Here is a 19,462-nt window from a genome sequence, read left to right as displayed (position 1 = left end):
TATCATTGGCCCATAGAAAATATGGGTTGGGAAAGGAATGGGCCCAGAAACTATAGAGGCCCAAGTCACTGAAAAGATTGAGACTTGTGGCTTGACGTTTGTTTCATTAATTTCAATAGAGGACTTCAATTAGTTTCATTTATTTGCTTAATCTCTACTATTTTCATTCTTTATTCATTGTATTAGTGAGGGTGACCATTACATTAAGCCTCCCAATCCTCATTGCCATAAAGATGTCATCCGCTGGAGAGAGCATTAAGTGATGAAAACTTCTCCCGTCAACTTTGCCTACATTTTGAATCGATAAAAATAAGTGAAAAATAGATGTCCCTCTCCTTCGTTTGGGATAAAATATCATGAAAGTGGCCAACCTTTGAACAAAAACTTAAAAACAATCCTTTTGAAAGCTACTTGGAACAGAGGCTGCAAGTTAACATGGTCAAATATGATGAATTTGTAGATGAACCCAATCTTAGGGAAAACATGTTTATCTTTTAGAAGCATAACTTCAAATTCTTATGAGATTATATTCATTAGATGAGCTCTTAATTTGACCAACAAAAAAAGAAGTGATTGCAACTTCTATTGATTGAGTTTATCACTAATACAAGTGCAAGTAATCAGAAATCCACACCCACAATAGCAAGAATGTGTATAAGTAAAAGGTTTAGGTTCTAACCCTTTTCTTTTATTCTTGTGTATATTATTCCTTAATTATTTTTCTATTCCCAAATCAACGAGTAGCGATTTCCCTCCTTAAGCTGTTGCAGTGGTACTGGAATTCATAGCTTTCATGGCATCAAATCTTGGCTCTTTTGCTTGAAATTTGAGAGCAGCATAAAGCTTCATGTAATCTTCAAACACAAATTTTGGATAAATAATGTGGCCCTTCGTTTCTTCTTCCTTTCCTTCCATCAATGATGGTGCTGGAAATATAACAGCATCACTTCCTGGGTTGTAGAATGAAGCTACAGACATCCTAGTACCATCAGTTTGTGCAATCACGCGATGCTCCACACTCTTGTACTTGCCATTTGTCATTACCTGTTCAAGGATCGAAATTAGTTACTGCATTGCCCAAATTTGATACAACTAATTAACATTATAGTTTATGCCGGGAGAATTAAAACAACATGGGAATGGGTCCCATTTGACAGACACATGGACCTGCAACTATAGAAGTCCTAAGTTGCAAGGACTCAATAGTTGGAGAGGATACTAATTATACGATTAATTGTGCTTCTTGGAATGTTATATCACCTCTGATCCTAAATATATAAACTAGACAATATGTTTTTACTAGCTCTAAATATAAATATTAGACTTTAATTTACTTTGTTTCTTAAATTTATATTTTTTTTCCCAAAGTATCTCTAGTAACTGCATATAATTAAGTGGGTTTTATTAATGGGTAGCCAAAATGCACAAGATTAGAAATAGTATAATTATAAAAAAAAAAATCAACACACATTTGTTATACATAACTAATCTAACTAATTTTTATAATATCTGCAAATTAGATATCTAACTCTTATAGTAAAGACTAAAAAAAGTATATGATATATTACCTCAATTTGGTCTCCAAGGTTGACGACGATGGAGTGAGGCATGGGAGGCACACTAATCCATTGGCCATCTTTGAGAAGTTGGAGGCCACTGACCTTATCATCTTGGAAGAGAAGGATAATGCCGCCAGCATCGGTATGTGCGCGCAGACCTTTCACAAGATTAGGGTTAGGGCAAGGAGGATAGTTGGCAACCTTTGTACCAAAATTTGGTCCTCTTGATCCATGGAAAGCCTTCTTGAGGTACCCCTTCTCTAGCCCAAGATTTTCACAAAGCAAATCCAGCAGCTCCTCTGCAAGTTTCTGTATTTGTTCTGCAAATTCCTTCATTACCTTCCTGCATTTTGAATTTATATATTTCAGTATTACATGTACATGTGCATGTGCATGTAGTAATATATGTATAACACGTTTAATTTGATTTTCGACCTGTATTCTTCAGTAAGATCTGGGATTTCAAACAAGTTTGAGTCAGGCAAGTGACGCAAGAAGAAGGTACTCTCCCAATCCATGTCTTTAACCTCAGCTTCAACACCCTCAAGGGCTTTGCTTGCTACAAACTCTTTAAACCTTCTCTCCATGCATTTCCTATAATGCTCTTTATTTAACCTTTCCACTGTGTCCAAAAGTTCAAGGGCTATCCCATGGTTCACCAACTACAAGAGAAAAACAATCAGTTTTATTTAATAATTGCCACCAAAATTAACATAAATAACCGTAAATATGCATAAACAAATGTATACCTCAAAAAATCCCCAATTCTCACAAGCATTATTAATTTTCTCCATCGTAGCCTGTCTCTCCTCACCATTAAGCTTCTCCATGTTGATGACTGGGAAGTTCTCCATTTCCAAACACTCAAACTCTCTCTTTGCTTTCCTTTCTAAGAAATGTTTCTTGGTTTATGTGCGAATGGGCAATCCAATAAGTGTGTGGTGTGTGTATATATATAGCATTTCAGGGTCTGTGATAGACCCGAAAAGCATAAGCAATAAATAAATAAATAAATATGAATTTAAAAACATGAAGCATGACTTAAATACTTCGGCTGACCATGGGAGAGGATCTTTTTACGTTGTTGAATTTTCTACTCATAATTTGGGTTCTGATTCAATGCTCTAAGCGTTTTTACTGTAATGATTGTCGTTACTGTGTGTGGGATTTGTTCCTTTGATGTTTTGCATTTGCCTAATTAATACGTGATGCGTCACAATTCTTAAAAGGCGACAAAAAGTTAAAGTGATAATCTAAACGGTAATAATTCTTCGAAGTCTTCTCATAGAAAATCTTAAATACTCATTTGGTGCTTAATATAGGACCTAATTGTTGAGTTGATTTTGGTCCTAAATATAAAATCTATTTCTCATATTTATCAATTTTTCCTAAATTACCTCTATGAATACTCCTTCAACCATAATCAAGTAGAAGAAGGAGGGAGGATATTAAGAAAGATGATTATGATGTTTTAGGAAAAAACATGTCATATTTCTTATAATTAACTAACTTACCTAACTTTCTTAATCTAATCAAATTAGTTAAATAGGTCTTAGATTAAGAACTGGATAAGTACAATAATAATAATAAGTAAATACTAAATATGGGCATACTACGTTTAATGGTCATCAATTCGTTGGCGCTTACACGTCAAACCAAATTGAACGTACATTGACACGTTTAACACGTTTTTTTTTAGCTGAGTTTAACACGTTTATTCTTGTGCAGTCGTAAAGAGATAATTATTAGAATTAATACAATTTTAAATCCTTCAAATTTTTCTTCATTTTGATTTTTGTCACTTAAGTTTCAAATTATAAGTTTTATTCCCTCAAGTTTTTCTCCATTTAAAACTTTGGTTCACATAATCTAATAAATACCTTGATCATTTTGTCTTTTAAATAACCAAACCTATAATTTAGAATTTGAGAGACTAAAATCAGAATTTTGGTAAAAACTTAAGGATGAAAATTACTAATATTATTTTTGTAAAATCATAATTAAGTTTCTGAGATGATAGTTAACATGAAGCGGATCAATTAATTAATGCTCGAATTGATTAAATATGTAATGATTTCGTAAAATTATCATTTTTAAAATAATAATAATAATAATTAAGCTTGCTAATTAAAGTATTTTATTTGCAACTTGCACGTTTTAACAAAACTTTCGTGTTATCTTCTGGATAACTCGTTGAATGTTATATAAAGAAAAGTAAACTTGGGAGGAGATCATGATCTTGGAAATTTTCGACAACTTCTTATGAAAAGAAGTGATGAAATGACATGAACAAGCCGTGTCTTCTGACTAATTATTTAATTAATTGTGCAAATTAGATTTCTATCACCAGGTACATGAGATTTTCTTATATACTCCTCCGGTCCTTAATATAAGATCCATTTAACTAATTTGATTAGATTAAGAAAGTTAGTTAAGTTAGTTAATTATAAGAAAAGTGACACATTTTTCCTAAAACACCATAAACATCTTTCTTAATACCCCTCTCCTTCTTCTATTTGATTATGGTTAATAGAGTATCCATAGGGATAATTTAGAAAAAACTGATAAATATGAGAAATGGGTCTTATATTTAGGATCAAAACCAACTCAAGAATTAGGTTCTACTACCTTCAGTCCTAATTATAAGAGCCAGTTGACTAATTTGAAGAGATTAAGGAAGTAAATTGAGTTAGTTTTTTGTCCTAAATAAGTGTTGTCTTTCCTAAAATATCCTTGCTAATCAAGTGTATTGACTAGAACTATCATTGTTAGAAGGGCTACTTTGAAAACAAAATGTATAAATATGAGAGACAAAATGGATTGCGGTCTTATATTTAGAATCAAAATAAAAGTCAAACAGGGTCTTATATTAAGGACCGGAGGAGTATTATGATATTTCTTCCCTTTTTTTCTTTTTACGTTCGTTCTTCAAAACTCCTGCCTCCCTGAATTGGCATAATTAATAAATATATGTATGTATAAATGTATTTTCAGCGGAGGTAACTGATGTATAATAATATACCTATAAACCATTTTCTTTGCCATTCTAAAGGGAGAATTACTAAAAAAATAATTATAAAAAATGTGAATAATAATTGAACAGTTAATATATATACAGTTCCTTTGCCATTTATATCCTATGTGAAGATATTAATTATGTTTAATTACTAATATAATTTTTGCTTTTCATAAAAAATATATGTATATACTAATGTATTTTTCTGAAAAAAGTTTGAAGCATGAATGTTTTCCCGGTCATTCATAAATTATTATTTTTGCTTTAATCAATTAAAATTGCATTCTTGATCTTTTTTAAAAAAATAAAAGTTGCATTGTCTTGTCAAATTCCGGGTCCACCTAGGGAAATCACAATTTGAATTTCAAACAAATAAACTGAAAAACCTGCCAAAAGCAGTAAACTACGTTTGCTTTTTAAAAAAAATGTATATATGATATAGCATTTCAGGGTCTGTTATAGATCCGAAAAACATAAGCAATAAATAAATAAATAAATAAATAAATAAATAAATAAGAATTTAAAAACATGAAGCATGGCTTAAATACCTCGGCTGACCATGGGAGAGGATCTTTTTACGTTGTTGAATTTTCTACTCATAATTTGGGTTCTGATTCAATGTTCTAAGCGTTTTTACTGTGATAATTGTCGTTACTGTGTGTGGGATTTTTTCCTTTGAGGTTTTGCATTTTGCTTAATTACTACGTGATGCGTCACAATTCTTAAAAGGCGACGAAAAGTTAAAGTGATAATCTCAACTGTAATAATTCTCCGAAGGGTCTCGTCATTAAACATCTTAAATACTACTCCCTCCGTCCTTTTTTCTAAGTGACTCATCACGTAGATTAAAATATTAATTAAAATTAGTTAAAGATAATAAATATATAGAAATTAGAAGCTCTTTCACTAAAATGTCCTTATTTCTGGGGGGAGAGCATAAGTGAGTTAATAAGAAAATTATTATAATAAAGAGAATTATGGAAGCCAGAGAATGTGTGATGGAAAGATGATAGTTTGGGAAATGAGATAATAAACATATTGAATATTAAAATAAATAATTAATTAGAGTAAAATAGGGGATTCGATACAAAAATTTAAAACAACTTGTAAATGTTGCTTATATCTAGATACAAGGGAGAGATGGAAGTTATTGCTTATAAAATAGGACGGAGAGAGTAATAAATATATGGGTATACTACGGTTAATGGTCAATTCTTTGGTGCTTACACATCTAATTATAACTAAATTGAATATACATTGACACACAAATAAATTCAGAAACTCACTGTTTAACACGTTTATTCTTGTGCAGTGTAGTCAAGAAATAATTATTATTTTTGAAAAATCATAATTAAATTTCTGAAATGACAGTTAATATGAATCCGATCAATTAATGCTCGAACTGTTTAAATATGAAACGATTTTATGAAATTATTATTTTTGAAAAAAATAATAATAATTGAGTTTTCATCTAATTAAAGTATTTTATTTGCCACTTGCACGTTTTCAATGAAATTTACTGTTATCCTCTGGATTAATAACTCGCTGGTTCTTCAATTTGTATGGAGAAAAGTAAAGCTGGAAGGAGATCATGATCTTGGAAATTTTCGTGCTTATTAGACAACTTCCTATGAAAAGTAGTGATGAAATGACATGGACGCCCAGTGTTTATTCTGACTAATTAATTGTGCAAATTAGATTTCTATCACAAGGCACGTGAGATTCTTTTATATATTACAGATTTCTTCACTTTTTCCTTTTCCGTTCATTCTTTAAATTCCTACCTATCCCAATTTGCATAATTAATTAATATATGAATGTATTTTCGATGGAGGTATTTAATGTATGATACTACCACCGGTCCTAATTATAAAACTTCATTTATAAACTATAAACGAGATCTTATAATTAGTCTATAAATGAGGTCTTATAGTTAGGACTGGATATAGTAATATACTACCTCCCATCATTAATATAACAGCTAATTTGACATTCAATTTAGTTTTAAATAAAAAAATTCTAATCTATTTTGTCTTTTATACTTGTATGTTTTTTTTTTAAAGATAGCCTTTGTAATAGTTGTACATATTAAAGATTTCATCACATGGTAGTTCTAGCTAATACATATAATTAGCAAGAGTATTTTATGAAAGACAACACCTATTTATTACAAATAACTAACTTAAGTAATTTTCTTAATCTACTCAAAATTAGCCAATTAACTCTTATATTAAGGATTAGGCTAATACCTACTAACCAATTTTTTTCTTTACTATTTTAAAGGAAGAATTACTATGAAGTCCCAAGAAAAGAAGATAGTTGTTAAAAAGTTCAAATGATAAGTGAGTAGTTGTCATTTCCTATACTATGACTTGTAATGACATGCTACTCTATTGTTATTGAGACTTTTTAATAATTATATTTCTTTATAAACTTCACAACAATTCTCCCTGCTTTAAATTACTAACCATAATGTCTCATCTAATTAAATTTTATTCTTTACAGAGAGAATTACTATGAGCTCTCGAAAAGAGAAATATAATCACTAAAGAGTCTCAAAGACAAGTAAACAGCATAAACCTGTTATCATTTTTTGCATTGAAATTTATTATTGTGTGCTACTAAGCTTTTAGTTATTACATTCCTTCCTTGAGACATTAAGCTGATTCTCCATTCTATTTTTGTGTATTGTTAGTGACGCACGCACGCAAATTGCCACCGTATGTGTAGAGTGGAAAATAGATCCTGAAATAACACAAGAACATGGCCGTGTATGGGTTCATATCTTATAATTTCAAGAACATATAACAACGATGGATGCTCAAACATCATTTCCAAGTTAGCCTTGACATCTATTAATACCCAAGCCTACAATTAGCAAGCAAAGTCCTTAAAAGAACCATGTCGATCCCAAAAGCTAACTGTTATCATGTAGAAATCCCAAGGCTTTATAACGTTCCTCTTTCAAGGTAGTCCTCCCCATATGGGACTCATGACACCCATCAATCCAATTAGTCTAATTTCAACACTTAGGGTTTCATTGGGGGGGGTCAAAATTTCAAGGTTTCAACGGTTTAAATCCAATTTAGCTTCATAACCCACCGCCAATCCACTCCTTCAAACATCCAATAAACACCCCCAGAAAAGCAATTCAAGTCTAGTAGCATGAAAGATTCTTCATGAGTAGGAGGTTGTGGGTTCTATTTTCCTTGTAATTCAGACCGTTGATGTTTGCCCCTCTAATTCAACTAATTCAAAACGAAAAGCAAAAAAATAATGACACAAGGGTTCATGATACATTCCTTATGCTTGATAAAATCCCACAATAGGCTCAACATTTCCACAACCCCTACTTAAGTCCTACAAAACTCATGCCGTTGTTAAATCAAAACCAGTCCTACACATTCCACTATACCATTTTCTTCCCTTTTTCCTCATAGGCACTGTGAAATCCAGATTTTATTTTCTAAAACTTAGAGAGTTAATGTGGGACTCTCGGGAGTAGTTTGGGTAGAGTAGTGGGTTTGAAGGTGCGAAACATCACAAATCAACCACCTTAAGAAAGCTTAAGTTTGGAAATTATGAGAATTATTTGCTGCCTAGCATTCATCACAAGCGTTTCCGTCGTAACAAGTAGTAAAGTGATTAATCTGTATACCTATATATCAATATTTAATTTCAGAGAACACTTGCAAGTGCGTTTGGTCTCTAGGTTAGCGTAACATTGATTCAACTAAGAGCAAAGAAAAGAGGGGTTAGTTTTGTCGACGAAATACATTGGGAAATTCATGATAATCTTGTGAATGATATTTTTCACAACCTCCGTAATCCAAATCATCTTTTGGATGGCGTGAATGATGAAAAGCAATGGATTTGAATCATGTTGGTGAAAATCTTTTTAAGGTTACACAGAATCAAATTAAATCCTACCAACAACCACGTGTTTGGCCTCCTTTTTTAAAAATAGAACATTTATAAAAAAAATGCATGAACTTAGTCCATCTTACTTTTTCCCAAAGGGACAAATGCTGGGAATGAGACTACTCTTCTGGTCCTATGTATTTCTTGTGAATCACATGGCTCAAGGGAATAAATAAACCTAATTTCGGGTATATTAGTTCGGTCTTCTAATGCAAAATTTGAACCGAAGGGATTGAAAATATAGAAATTGCACCTCATAACATGACAAACCAAGATTCAAATCCCTACTAGAAGAGATGCCTACATTTAGTGATTGACAGTGCCTCAAATAGAATTGTCTCCAATAGAAGGATACTAATGCTTTAGCAAAAAAGAAAAAAAAAAGAAAATATAGAAATTGCAGGTGGTAAGTGTTATGAGTCCCACATTAGGGAATCTCATGAGTGTTGTGCAGTTTATAAATTCAAGGGGCTCTCTTTCCTAATAGGTTAATCTTTTGGGATTGGACTCTCTCTTTGGGCTTATGCCCATCACATTGGTGCTTTCATTGAGAGTCGATCAACCAAAAGGGGCTACCTGTGAAGGGTTTTGATTGGTAAGAAGACTGAGTGTACTGCTGTAGAGTGAAATTGCTGGGTAATGGACTAGTTGCCTTAGAGTGGTGCTGCTAGAGACATCGGCTCTCAAGAGGTGTGCTCTGTTATGAGTCCCATATTAGCGAATCTCACAAATGTTATGGGTAATAACTACAATGCGTACATGCTTTTCTTATTTTGAGTAACACCTGAACTTGAGCAGTGTCGGCAGTATTATTAGTAAAAGTCGTAATAATAACGTCATATTGTTTTAGCCAGTAAGTCATCATCAAAAGAAAGATTTTCATGCAAGTACTCATTAAACTGATTGCGGTTTTTCTTAAGAAAAATAGTCCAGTAAATATTGGATTTAACCGGTCCAAAATTATCAGAAAAAGATTGGCAACACTGGGTAATTGGAAACCAGATTGAACTGGCTATATTCTTATATATTTTTTAAAAAAATTGTCATGTTTCTAAGCTATATTTTATGCATATCATGCATTATAATCAATAAAAAAAATAAAACTACGAGGAAATATGCAAATATATTTATATTTATCATAAAACTATGAACTTTAAAATAGTTGCATACATTATTCAAATGTTACATGTCCAAATTATATCCTTTTTATTTTTTAATGTATAAAATATTTTGATTTTCTTAAATTATATTTTTTTTAAAAAAAAGTATTTATTTTGCTAAATTAAAGAGAAGACACCGTCACATCTTATCGGATTTTAATTTTCATATATTAATAAATGATATTTAACAATAAAAAAGTTTAAAAATTTAAACACGTCCTATAAATTTAATTTTGCAATATAACATTATATAAAATATTCCCTTTAAATCCCATAAAAAAAATTCCCTTTAATGCTACATTTAACATATAAAATTAATCATGATCACGGTATGATTACTAACCGTTGAAACACTGTTTGCTCAATTCAGTGATTGGTATAGTTTTTAAATTCTTGGTCATATATAATTATATATGCAAATATTCAAGAAGCTATGGATAGCCTTAGATTTAGCAAAACTTTTAAAATTAATACCTGTGTAAAAATATTATACAGCAATGAGAATATATAACATGATTAATAATAATAACAATCATTTTTTTCTTAGCTTCTTTTTAAGTCAAGCAACAAGACAAGATTTAGCCATGCATCATTTAAAAGGGCTCTTATAATTATAGACTGCAAGAGATCTCATTCATTAATCAAAGATACAAATACAAATTTTATTTTGAATTTAGCTCTTCAACTGACTTTCATCACAAATTCACTTACCGCATTTCTCAGATTACACTTATTAGCCAATGTGTGTCGACAATTATATGTCTTAAAACTATAAGAACTAATCGTGTACGTTAGGAAACTTTAGGGACTTAATTAATATAAACTTCAGCGACCAAATTAATAACTGAGACAAACTTGAGAAGAAAAAATTTCAATATCTTAGTGGGATAAGATAGCTTTTTCATATTTTGATAACTTTTTATTGTTTATTCTTTTGATCAGGTCTCATTTTTTTCTTAAAAGGAATTTATTTACCGTTATCATTATAAGTGTGGGGAATTAATTAACATGTCAATTAATTATGCACCTAAACATATAAAATAAAATAATTTTATTTATTCCATATTAATATTACAAATATAACAAGTTATATTATTTTATTTGAATATGTAAACAATTTTTATATCTTAAAAAACACGCTTTTAAAATTTTTTTACTTTCAAAGAAATACCAACTCTTTCTTATATTCATATTGACATTTGATCTGAACCTGAATTATTTTTACCAACTCACTTTTCTCACGCGTAAGGTAAAGCTTAATCATTAAATGCCCCTACAAATTTGCTTGCGTGTCCATGATTTCTTCTTCGACTAGACACCTCGATAGAATCAATTGAGACAAATTTAGACCGCTTTAACTTTTGCCACTTTCCAAGAAATGGGACAGTGAGATCATCCAAAACAAACAAAAAACCCATCACATTAAAAACACAGTAATGTTAAAGCAGACACCAAATTATCAGTGGAAAATTCAACGACGCAAATTAATCTCTTCAACGGTCAGATTATGTAAGCGTTTAAGTCATAATTAATGTCTTTCTTTAGTGTAGCTTCCTGCTGTCTTCCTCGTCTTTGAACTGCTTTCTATAAATACCACACACTTTACTTGGAAATAAGCATAGAAACTCACAAAGATAGCTCAGAAACTAAAGAAAGTAACAGAGTTTTGACTGTTTTCTAATGGCGAACTTCCCAGTAATCAACTTGGAGAAGCTTAATGGTGAAGAGAGACAGGCCACTATGGAGAAAATTAATGACGCTTGTGAGAATTGGGAATTTTTTGAGGTATATATACATCTTTGCATATTTATTACTCCGTCCCTTCCTTTTTATAAGAAACAATCTCTCTCATAATAGTGTTTCTAAATATAAGAAATAAATTCTCTTTGTTTGAAATTTTAAACTAGTCTTTTTATTTGTAGCTCCATTAAATATATGCTACTTATTATATCTCTGCAATGAATTTCTACTCAAAGTATCTCTCACATATTCTCTTTACAAAGAAGGATATAATTAGAAAATTATGTATATATCTTACACATTTATTGTTTTTAACTAACTTTAACTAATATTTTGAACTGTGTTGTAGTAGTTGTTTCTTATAATAAGGGATGGAGGGAGTATTATTATTATTATTTTGTTAATTTTGGTGGCAATTATTAAATAAAATTTGATTGCTTTTCTTTTGTAGTTGGTGAACCACGGGATAGCCAATGAACTTTTGGACACAGTGGAGAGGTTAACAAAAGAGCATTATAGGAAATGCATGGAGCAAAGGTTCAAAGAATTTGTGGCAAGCAAAGCATTAGAAGGTGTTGGAGCTGAAGTTAAGGACATGGATTGGGAAAGCACATTCTTCTTGCGTCACTTGCCTGACTCAAATTTGTCTGAAATCTCAAATCTTACTGAAGAATACATGTGAAAAATCAAACTCAAACATGTGTTTTATATTATTATATACACATGTATATGTACATATACTGAACTATATAAATTCAAATTAAATGCAGGAAGGTGATGAAGGAATTTGCAAAACAGATACAAAAACTTGCGGAGGAACTATTAGACTTGCTTTGTGAGAATCTTGGACTGGAGAAGGGTTACCTCAAGAAGGCATTCCATGGGTCAAGAGGACCAAATTTTGGAACAAAGGTTGCCAACTACCCTGCTTGCCCCAACCCTAAACTCGTGAAAGGTCTCCGTGCCCATACCGATGCGGGTGGCATCATCCTTCTCTTCCAAGATGACAAGGTCTGTGGACTCCAACTTCTCAAAGACGGCCAATGGATTGATGTGCCTCCAATGCGCCATTCGATCGTGGTGAATCTTGGTGACCAACTTGAGGTATTAAACATAAATATCTCCATAAAACTTTATTCCTTAATTAATTAGAAAAATAGAGAGAAAAGAATATTAGGAAGGAAAACTTCCAAAAATAGTAAATTTTCTTGCTACTTTTGGTAGCAGTCCTTCGTGCTATTCCCTCCTTATTTTCTTCCCGTTTTCCCCTCCATTCAAAACAAACCTATATGTACTACAACTTGATATGTATCATCACAAACAATTCAGCAGATTGTGCAACTATAGAGAGATTAAGATAACGCAGGTGGGACCCAACTTATGTTTTATCTCTCTAAATTTAATTTAATCATGTCTTGATGATTTCGTGAACAGGTAATCACAAATGGGAAGTACAAGAGTGTGGAACATCGTGTGATTGCACAAACAAATGGTACGAGGATGTCCGTAGCTTCATTCTACAATCCAGGAAGTGATGCTTTTATTCATCCAGCTCCACAATTGATTGAGGGAAAGGAAGAAGAAATGAAACAGATTTATCCAAAATTTGTGTTTGAAGATTACATGAAGCTCTATGCTGCACTTAAGTTTCAGGCTAAGGAGCCAAGGTTTGATGCCATGAAAGCTGCGAACCCCACTGCCGCAACAGCTTAAGAAGGAAATATATGTACCTGATTCGGAAAAAGGAACAATATACAAGAAATTATACACACAAATTAAAAATAAAACAGAAGGGTTATCACTATCAGGGATTTTTTTTGGTTTACTTATTCACATTCTTACTATAGTGGTTGAATTTGATTGGTTGTACTTCATTGTCAGTGAGCCATGAATTTATCAATAAAAGATAGCATTCTTTTCATATCTTTCTTTTCCCAAATGTTGGATTTCTGGTTTCTCTAATTTCAGCGGTTTCAAGAAATATTAAATTCGATGAAAATTCAGCATATTTTGCAGCATAAACAATTTTTTTTTGCATGTATTCATGTCACACACACTATAATGTCATGATAAATCAGAGGAAATATCCAACTCTAGAATAAGAGCAGAAAACAAGAAGAAATGTTCTTGCTAAAAAGAAAAAGAGTAAATATTTGATGCAAATTGATTTATTTTGATGTCGGCAAAAAATGATTGATTTGATTCCAATTTTATCACATTGACTTTTTTGTCCCTCTCTTAATATTGGTTTTCTCCTTCTTAGTACCATGTGGAGCCTGACTGATAGGTCTTCAGAACGCAAACGTCCACATGGAGGGCCCTCTTTGCAAATTGTCTCTTCCAAGTTTCAACTGTGGCTTTGATATAACTATGTATTTAAAATATGTTACCAACTAAAGTTATTTACCATTTACGCCAATGTAAGAATACTAAAGAAAAAAGAACAGAGAGAGAGAGAGAGAGAGAGAGAGAGAGAGAGAGAACGACATATCGTCCTCTTGTAATGTGTGGGAAGTTCTGGATTGCGCCAACCATTCCATATAAACAAAAACTGAGCAAATTAATCATGGAAAAATGGCACTAAGGTCCCAAACAAGAGTAAATACTGCAGAAAGGTCCCACATAAATTACAAATTAAATAGACAATAAGTTCCAAGGGGACTTCATTGCAAAAGAATGCAAAGCTATAATTACTTTTCTATCTTTAATGATTGAGAAACAGAAAGCGAAAGATAGGGTCATTTTTGTGCATCTTCCTCCAAATGATCCATAAGAAACAAAAGAATTTCAGATTAAAGAAATGGATTTCATCGATCATCTTCCTCATCACCTTCTTGAAGTCAAAACACTTTCCCTCTTTATCGTCTCAACAGATTTTTTGATTTGTAACATTCATCTCCCTCTTCATTATGCTATGTTGATAGTTTAAGTTAGGTTTCATTATGGGTGGGTAGAGTAATAAAAGGTACTCTATTTTTAGGTATATTGTTGGTGGCTTGACGTGTTTGCCTATGATTAAGTGGCAATGAATGAAAATGATGAAGGTTGTTATAGGTAGAATGTCTATGCTATGGAATGGAAAAATGTGGCCTCAACACAGCCCGCAATAATTGTCAATTTAGTTGCTTGACTTGTTAATGATAACTATATGGTATGTTTACATTACAAATGGTAAGTATGTTCGGAAAGCACGTATTTTGTTTCTTTCATATAAGAAGTTTCTAAATGATGATGAAAAAGATGATATGCAATATGTTGAGAGTAGTGTAAGAATAAGAAGCATAAAGGAAGGTACAAGTTATGAAGGGTTGAAAACAATGATAACATCATTTGTTGCAAAAGAAAGTAATTCATTTATTTTGAAAAAATAGACACATTTGTATTTTATGTCACTTGTTACTATAAATGATATATTTTGTATCAAACTATTTAAATGTTGTAATGAAATATTAATTAATGAGTATGTGTTGATAATTTAAGGTGTCATTATTAATAAATCTGATGAATAAGTCTTATATTTAGTACCAAAATCAACTCAATAACTAGGTCCTATATTAAGGATTGGAGAGGTATTATTTTTATATGCTATTTTCATATTTCACAATTATAAATATAAATAATAGCTTAAATAATTAGAAATAAAAAATATAACAAATTATGTTGTATGAATTATATTTTTTTATACAAAATGGATATTATAAATAAATATTTTAATCAAATAATAAAATTAAATATAAATATTTAATATTATTATTTAACAATATTTAATATAATAGCCTTTAGGGGTGACAAAAAAGGTCATTTTCAGCAGTAACATTTTTGGTCATCACTAAAGTGTAGTTTCAGCGACGACTGTTTTGTTGTCACTGAAAGTCTATTTTAATATTTTATTACTATTATATATATTTGATTTATAACAATTATCATCAAATTTATTTCAGTTTAGTGGCAAGAAGAAGGGATGTATAATGAGGAGGTCAGGAGTTCGAACCATAGAAAAGTCATATTTATAGTGATAATATCTAGTTGGTGACATGGTGCGTTGACGTGTGGACTCGTGGCATAGATGAGGTGGCGGGTGACGTGGTGACACCTGGCAGGCTTTTGTCACTGCTAAAAAGGTCTTTAGCAATGACTTTCATGTACACTGTAAAAAAAAGCTTTCACGATGGTCATCAAGGAGAACACTGTAAACAAAATGGCAATGGCATTTTTGTAATTATATGGAAGTGAATTTTACTTTTCACTATCCAAAAAACCACTATGAAAAGTTCTTTTATGATGGTTTTTTAAAAACCACTGTAAAAGTTTTTTTTTACAGCGGTTTTTTAGAAAACCGCCTTAAAAAGTTTATTAAAAGTTTAAAACCCTATCTATCGTGTGATAGTTTTTACTTTTCACAGTCAAAGCTCATGGTCCTCTATTGCTATCTCCACTCAATTTTCTGCCTCCTCCTACTTTTGCCGGCATTTGTCCCTTACTTCTATCATCTTCACCATGTTCTTCTATCTCCATCTCTATCGCCGTCACCGTCGCGTCATCCTTTTTATTGTTATTTTTGAGTTTTATGCCCTTTCTCCTCCATTCTTTCCGAGGATTTCATAGTTTTTGTAGTTTGTTTTTTTTTATATTAAAAATATGATGTTTGTTCTAAGTTTAAATAGATCTAATTTTTTCTCCTCTCATTATTTAAACATACTTTGATACTTGAATGCCTGAATAGATCCGATTTTTGTCTCTCTCATTTTGTAAATCGAAGTTTGACAACCTAAAATTCATGAATTTTCTCAGATCTAGGTCTTTAATTTTACCTTCATTAAATCTTAGTGGCTTCGGTCTAGTGGTTGAAGGTGAAGCTAAGTAGCACTATGATGGCAGGGAAAGGATATACTTTTGCTCTATCAGAATGCTTTTGACTAGTGATAGGTTATTAGTTGATTGATTCTCAAACCTCTTTGCCTTAGGACTTTGTTCTCCCGTTCCATCCTGATCAATAGGATGAAAGATAAACTAAAAAAAAATCTTTTCAAGGCAGTTATTTATATAACTGTCGTGAAAAATCCCATATCACAGCAGTCGTGAAATCCTCTACACTTCATATCGGTGGTGTATACATCGCTCTCAAAACAACTGTGAAAGGTTATTTTAACTGCTGTAAAACGTCTTTTTTGTAGTAGTGTTTTGTTGCCACTAATAAGTTTCAGTTATAGTCACTACTAAAAAATCGCCGCTGAAAGTCAATTTTTTTTTAGTGAAAGAATTATCAGACAATCCTAAGAAATGAATGTAATAACTAAAACATCCCATGACAAATGAGTAACACAAACATATTATCATTTTTTATGTTAAACCTTGTGATGGCATGCTGTTCAGTTATTATAGGACTCCTTAGTAATTACATTTCATTATTAAAACATTCATATAGTAATTGTCCCAATATTTTTTGGCCTTGATATGGTAATTCTCCCCCAAAATCTATTACTTGCAAATTTATTTTATCCTTTATAATGCCGACATTCAAATATCATTTATTCTGGATCAAATCAAACGTTTTGGTGAAGTAACAAAAGATGAAACTTTAAAACTTAAATAAAGTCTTTATTTGAAAAGAAAAAAAGGCGGTTACTTCCAAAATAATATATATGGATATCCCCTTTGATTATCCTAAGAACTTTGTGTAGTCATTCTCAAAGGAAAAGAAAGTCCAGTGGACCATTTTACTTAGAAAGTAACAGATAAAGATAATTGTCCCCAACAAATATAAAGTAGTACTGTATGAATAGTATACTAAATCGTTGGGAAGATGCTCCACTTATACCCTTTTTTTCAAAAAAGAAAGAAAGAAAGAAAGAAAGAACGAACTTAGGTCGGCCTCCATATACACTTCATCCTGTTTTATTTTTTATAACAAAAACTGTAGATGAGTTGGATGATGGAGCTCATCAGGATCAGAACATACTTTCAGACTTAAAGAACACTTATAGAGCTATTTAGAAATCACCAACATATTTACAAAGCAGATAGAGATTATTTTTTTTGGTCTTATACGAGTTACATCTTAAACTTCTTATTTGAACATACAAGTTTACCATTTATTTATTATTGTGTATACTTTAAACTCTTGAGATAGAATATATATTAAATAGAAGTAAAGTTGTAAAGTCTTTAAATCTTAAGACAGTGTTAACGAGATATATTTTGCTTAATTCCAGTGAAACAGATTGACTTATAAATAGGACATATTGCTTAAAGTTTCAAAAAATAAATCGTATTATTCATAATTTATAAATAATATAATTTTATTATAAATTATATATTTCATTAATACATTTGACATCTTGTCTGGTAAAATCAATGCATACGTATTGCATAAAATAAAAAGAAAATAAAAGTTGGTTTAGTTGATAATAATTTATTTTACATCCAACAAGGACTAGGATTATAGTGGTGGGCTTGATGTGAGAGTCTTAAGAAAACAACTAGAAATGAATATTATATTTTTTCAGTTTGGTGAAGTACGCTTGCATTGCTTGGTAGGCGGATGCTCATTTCGCAAGATTTGGTAGTAATGTGAAAATAAAAATGTACAGATATAAATATACTAAAATCCACAAATTTGATGTAATATACTAACCACTTTTTTTAATATACAGATTAGAACCTCGTTAAATTTCTTACAAGAGACTCGTATATAATTGTGAAAATCACTATGTGGCTCCAATAAAAGAATTTAATTATAAAAAATTTTATAGCAAGTAAATGATAAATTCCAGTGCAAGAAGTAACAAGTTTTTCTTGCTGGGAGCTTCAGGTCATTCACACAAAGGTCTATGATTTTTCTCCATGATTTGTACTGCTTGATAAAGTATAGGTACTGTGAGGTCCCATAACAAGCAAATGATAAATTTTAATGCAAGAAATAACAATATTCATCTTTTTGGCAAAACAAGTTATCTCATGTCTTCCTAGTTTTCACACATTTTGCAGTAGTTTTCCTTCTTTAGGCATGTTTCTAACCAAGGATTTAGGATTTTATTTATTTTTTAAATCCCAGCCCCACTATCCCGATTTTCAATTTTATATAAAAAATTTAGACTCGCATATAATTGTTAAAACAGGTCCTTACATTGATTCTTCGTTCTTTTCTCATGTATTGTACATAAGGATCAACTCTCTAGTGTAAGTAAGTGACCCACGGCCGAAAGAGGTCTCCGTATGCGTAGAGTCGAAAATAGATCCTGAAATAACACAAGACCATGCCCGTGTATGGGTTCATATCATATAATTTCAAGAACATATAACAACTATCGGAGCTCAAAGATCATTTCTAAGTTAGCCTTAACATCTATTAACATCCCAAGCCTACAATTAGCAAGCAGAAGTCCTTGAAAGAACTATATTGATCTCATAAGCTAATTGTTGGAGTTGGGAAACCCCAGGCTTTATAATAATGTTCTTCTTTCAAAGTAGCCCTCTTGATATAGGACTCATTACACCTATCAATCCAATTAGTTTAATTTCAACACCTGAGTTAGGGTTTCATGAGGAAAAAAGTCAAAATTTCAAGGTTTCAAGGGTTTAAATCCGATTTAGTTTCATAACCCAACGTCAATCCACTCCTTTAAACCTCCAGTAAACACCCCCAACAAAAGCAATACAAGTCCAGTGTCATGAAAGATTCTTTGTCAGTGAAAAGTTATGGGATCAATTTTGTTTGTAATTTCATACCATTATTGTCTGTCCCTCTAATTTAAAAGAAGAACTAATGACACAGGGGTTCATGATACATCCCTTTTGCTTGATAAACTCCCAAAATAAGCTCAGCATTTCCACAACCCCTACTTAAGTCCTACAAAACTGATATGTCATTGTTAAGCCAAAAGCAGTCCAATTCATTCCACTATGTATACCATTTTCTTCCCTTTTTGCTCATAGAGGGTTAATGTGGGACTGTAGGGAGTACTTTGGGTAGAGTAGTGAGTTTGAAAGCGGGAAAACATCACAATCAACCACCTTGACAAAGCTACGTTTGGAAATTATGAGAATTATTTGCCGCCTAGCGTTCA

General features: G+C 31.5%; 3 protein-coding genes across 3 annotated transcripts; 2 read left to right on the top strand and 1 right to left on the bottom strand.

Moving 5' to 3' along the window:
• Window positions 1-756: 756 nt before the first annotated feature.
• On the bottom strand, window positions 757-2,413 carry LOC114745686 (1-aminocyclopropane-1-carboxylate oxidase-like). The gene is made up of 4 exons (XM_028933849.1): window positions 2,309-2,413; window positions 1,995-2,221; window positions 1,569-1,902; window positions 757-1,044 (listed from the first exon to the last, which is right to left on the bottom strand). Exons 1-4 carry the CDS (start codon window positions 2,411-2,413, stop codon window positions 757-759), a joined length of 954 nt encoding a protein of 317 aa, XP_028789682.1.
• Window positions 2,414-11,336: 8,923 nt separating this feature from the next.
• Window positions 11,337-12,078, top strand: LOC114745689 (1-aminocyclopropane-1-carboxylate oxidase-like). Its single transcript, XM_028933852.1, has 2 exons — window positions 11,337-11,441; window positions 11,848-12,078. Exons 1-2 carry the CDS (start codon window positions 11,337-11,339, stop codon window positions 12,076-12,078), a joined length of 336 nt encoding a protein of 111 aa, XP_028789685.1.
• An 87-nt stretch (window positions 12,079-12,165) lies between these two features.
• Window positions 12,166-13,128, top strand: LOC114745685 (1-aminocyclopropane-1-carboxylate oxidase-like). Its single transcript, XM_028933848.1, has 2 exons — window positions 12,166-12,500; window positions 12,831-13,128. Exons 1-2 carry the CDS (start codon window positions 12,174-12,176, stop codon window positions 13,107-13,109), a joined length of 606 nt encoding a protein of 201 aa, XP_028789681.1. The 5' UTR covers window positions 12,166-12,173; the 3' UTR covers window positions 13,110-13,128.
• Window positions 13,129-19,462: the final 6,334 nt, after the last annotated feature.

Source organism: Neltuma alba, unplaced genomic scaffold (assembly GCF_004799145.2).
Source record: "Neltuma alba isolate B1F8T4 unplaced genomic scaffold, ASM479914v2 tig00004754_pilon, whole genome shotgun sequence".
In the NCBI taxonomy this organism is placed as follows: Eukaryota; Viridiplantae; Streptophyta; class Magnoliopsida; order Fabales; family Fabaceae; genus Neltuma; species Neltuma alba.
This window is presented reverse-complemented; position numbering and strand designations above follow the sequence as displayed.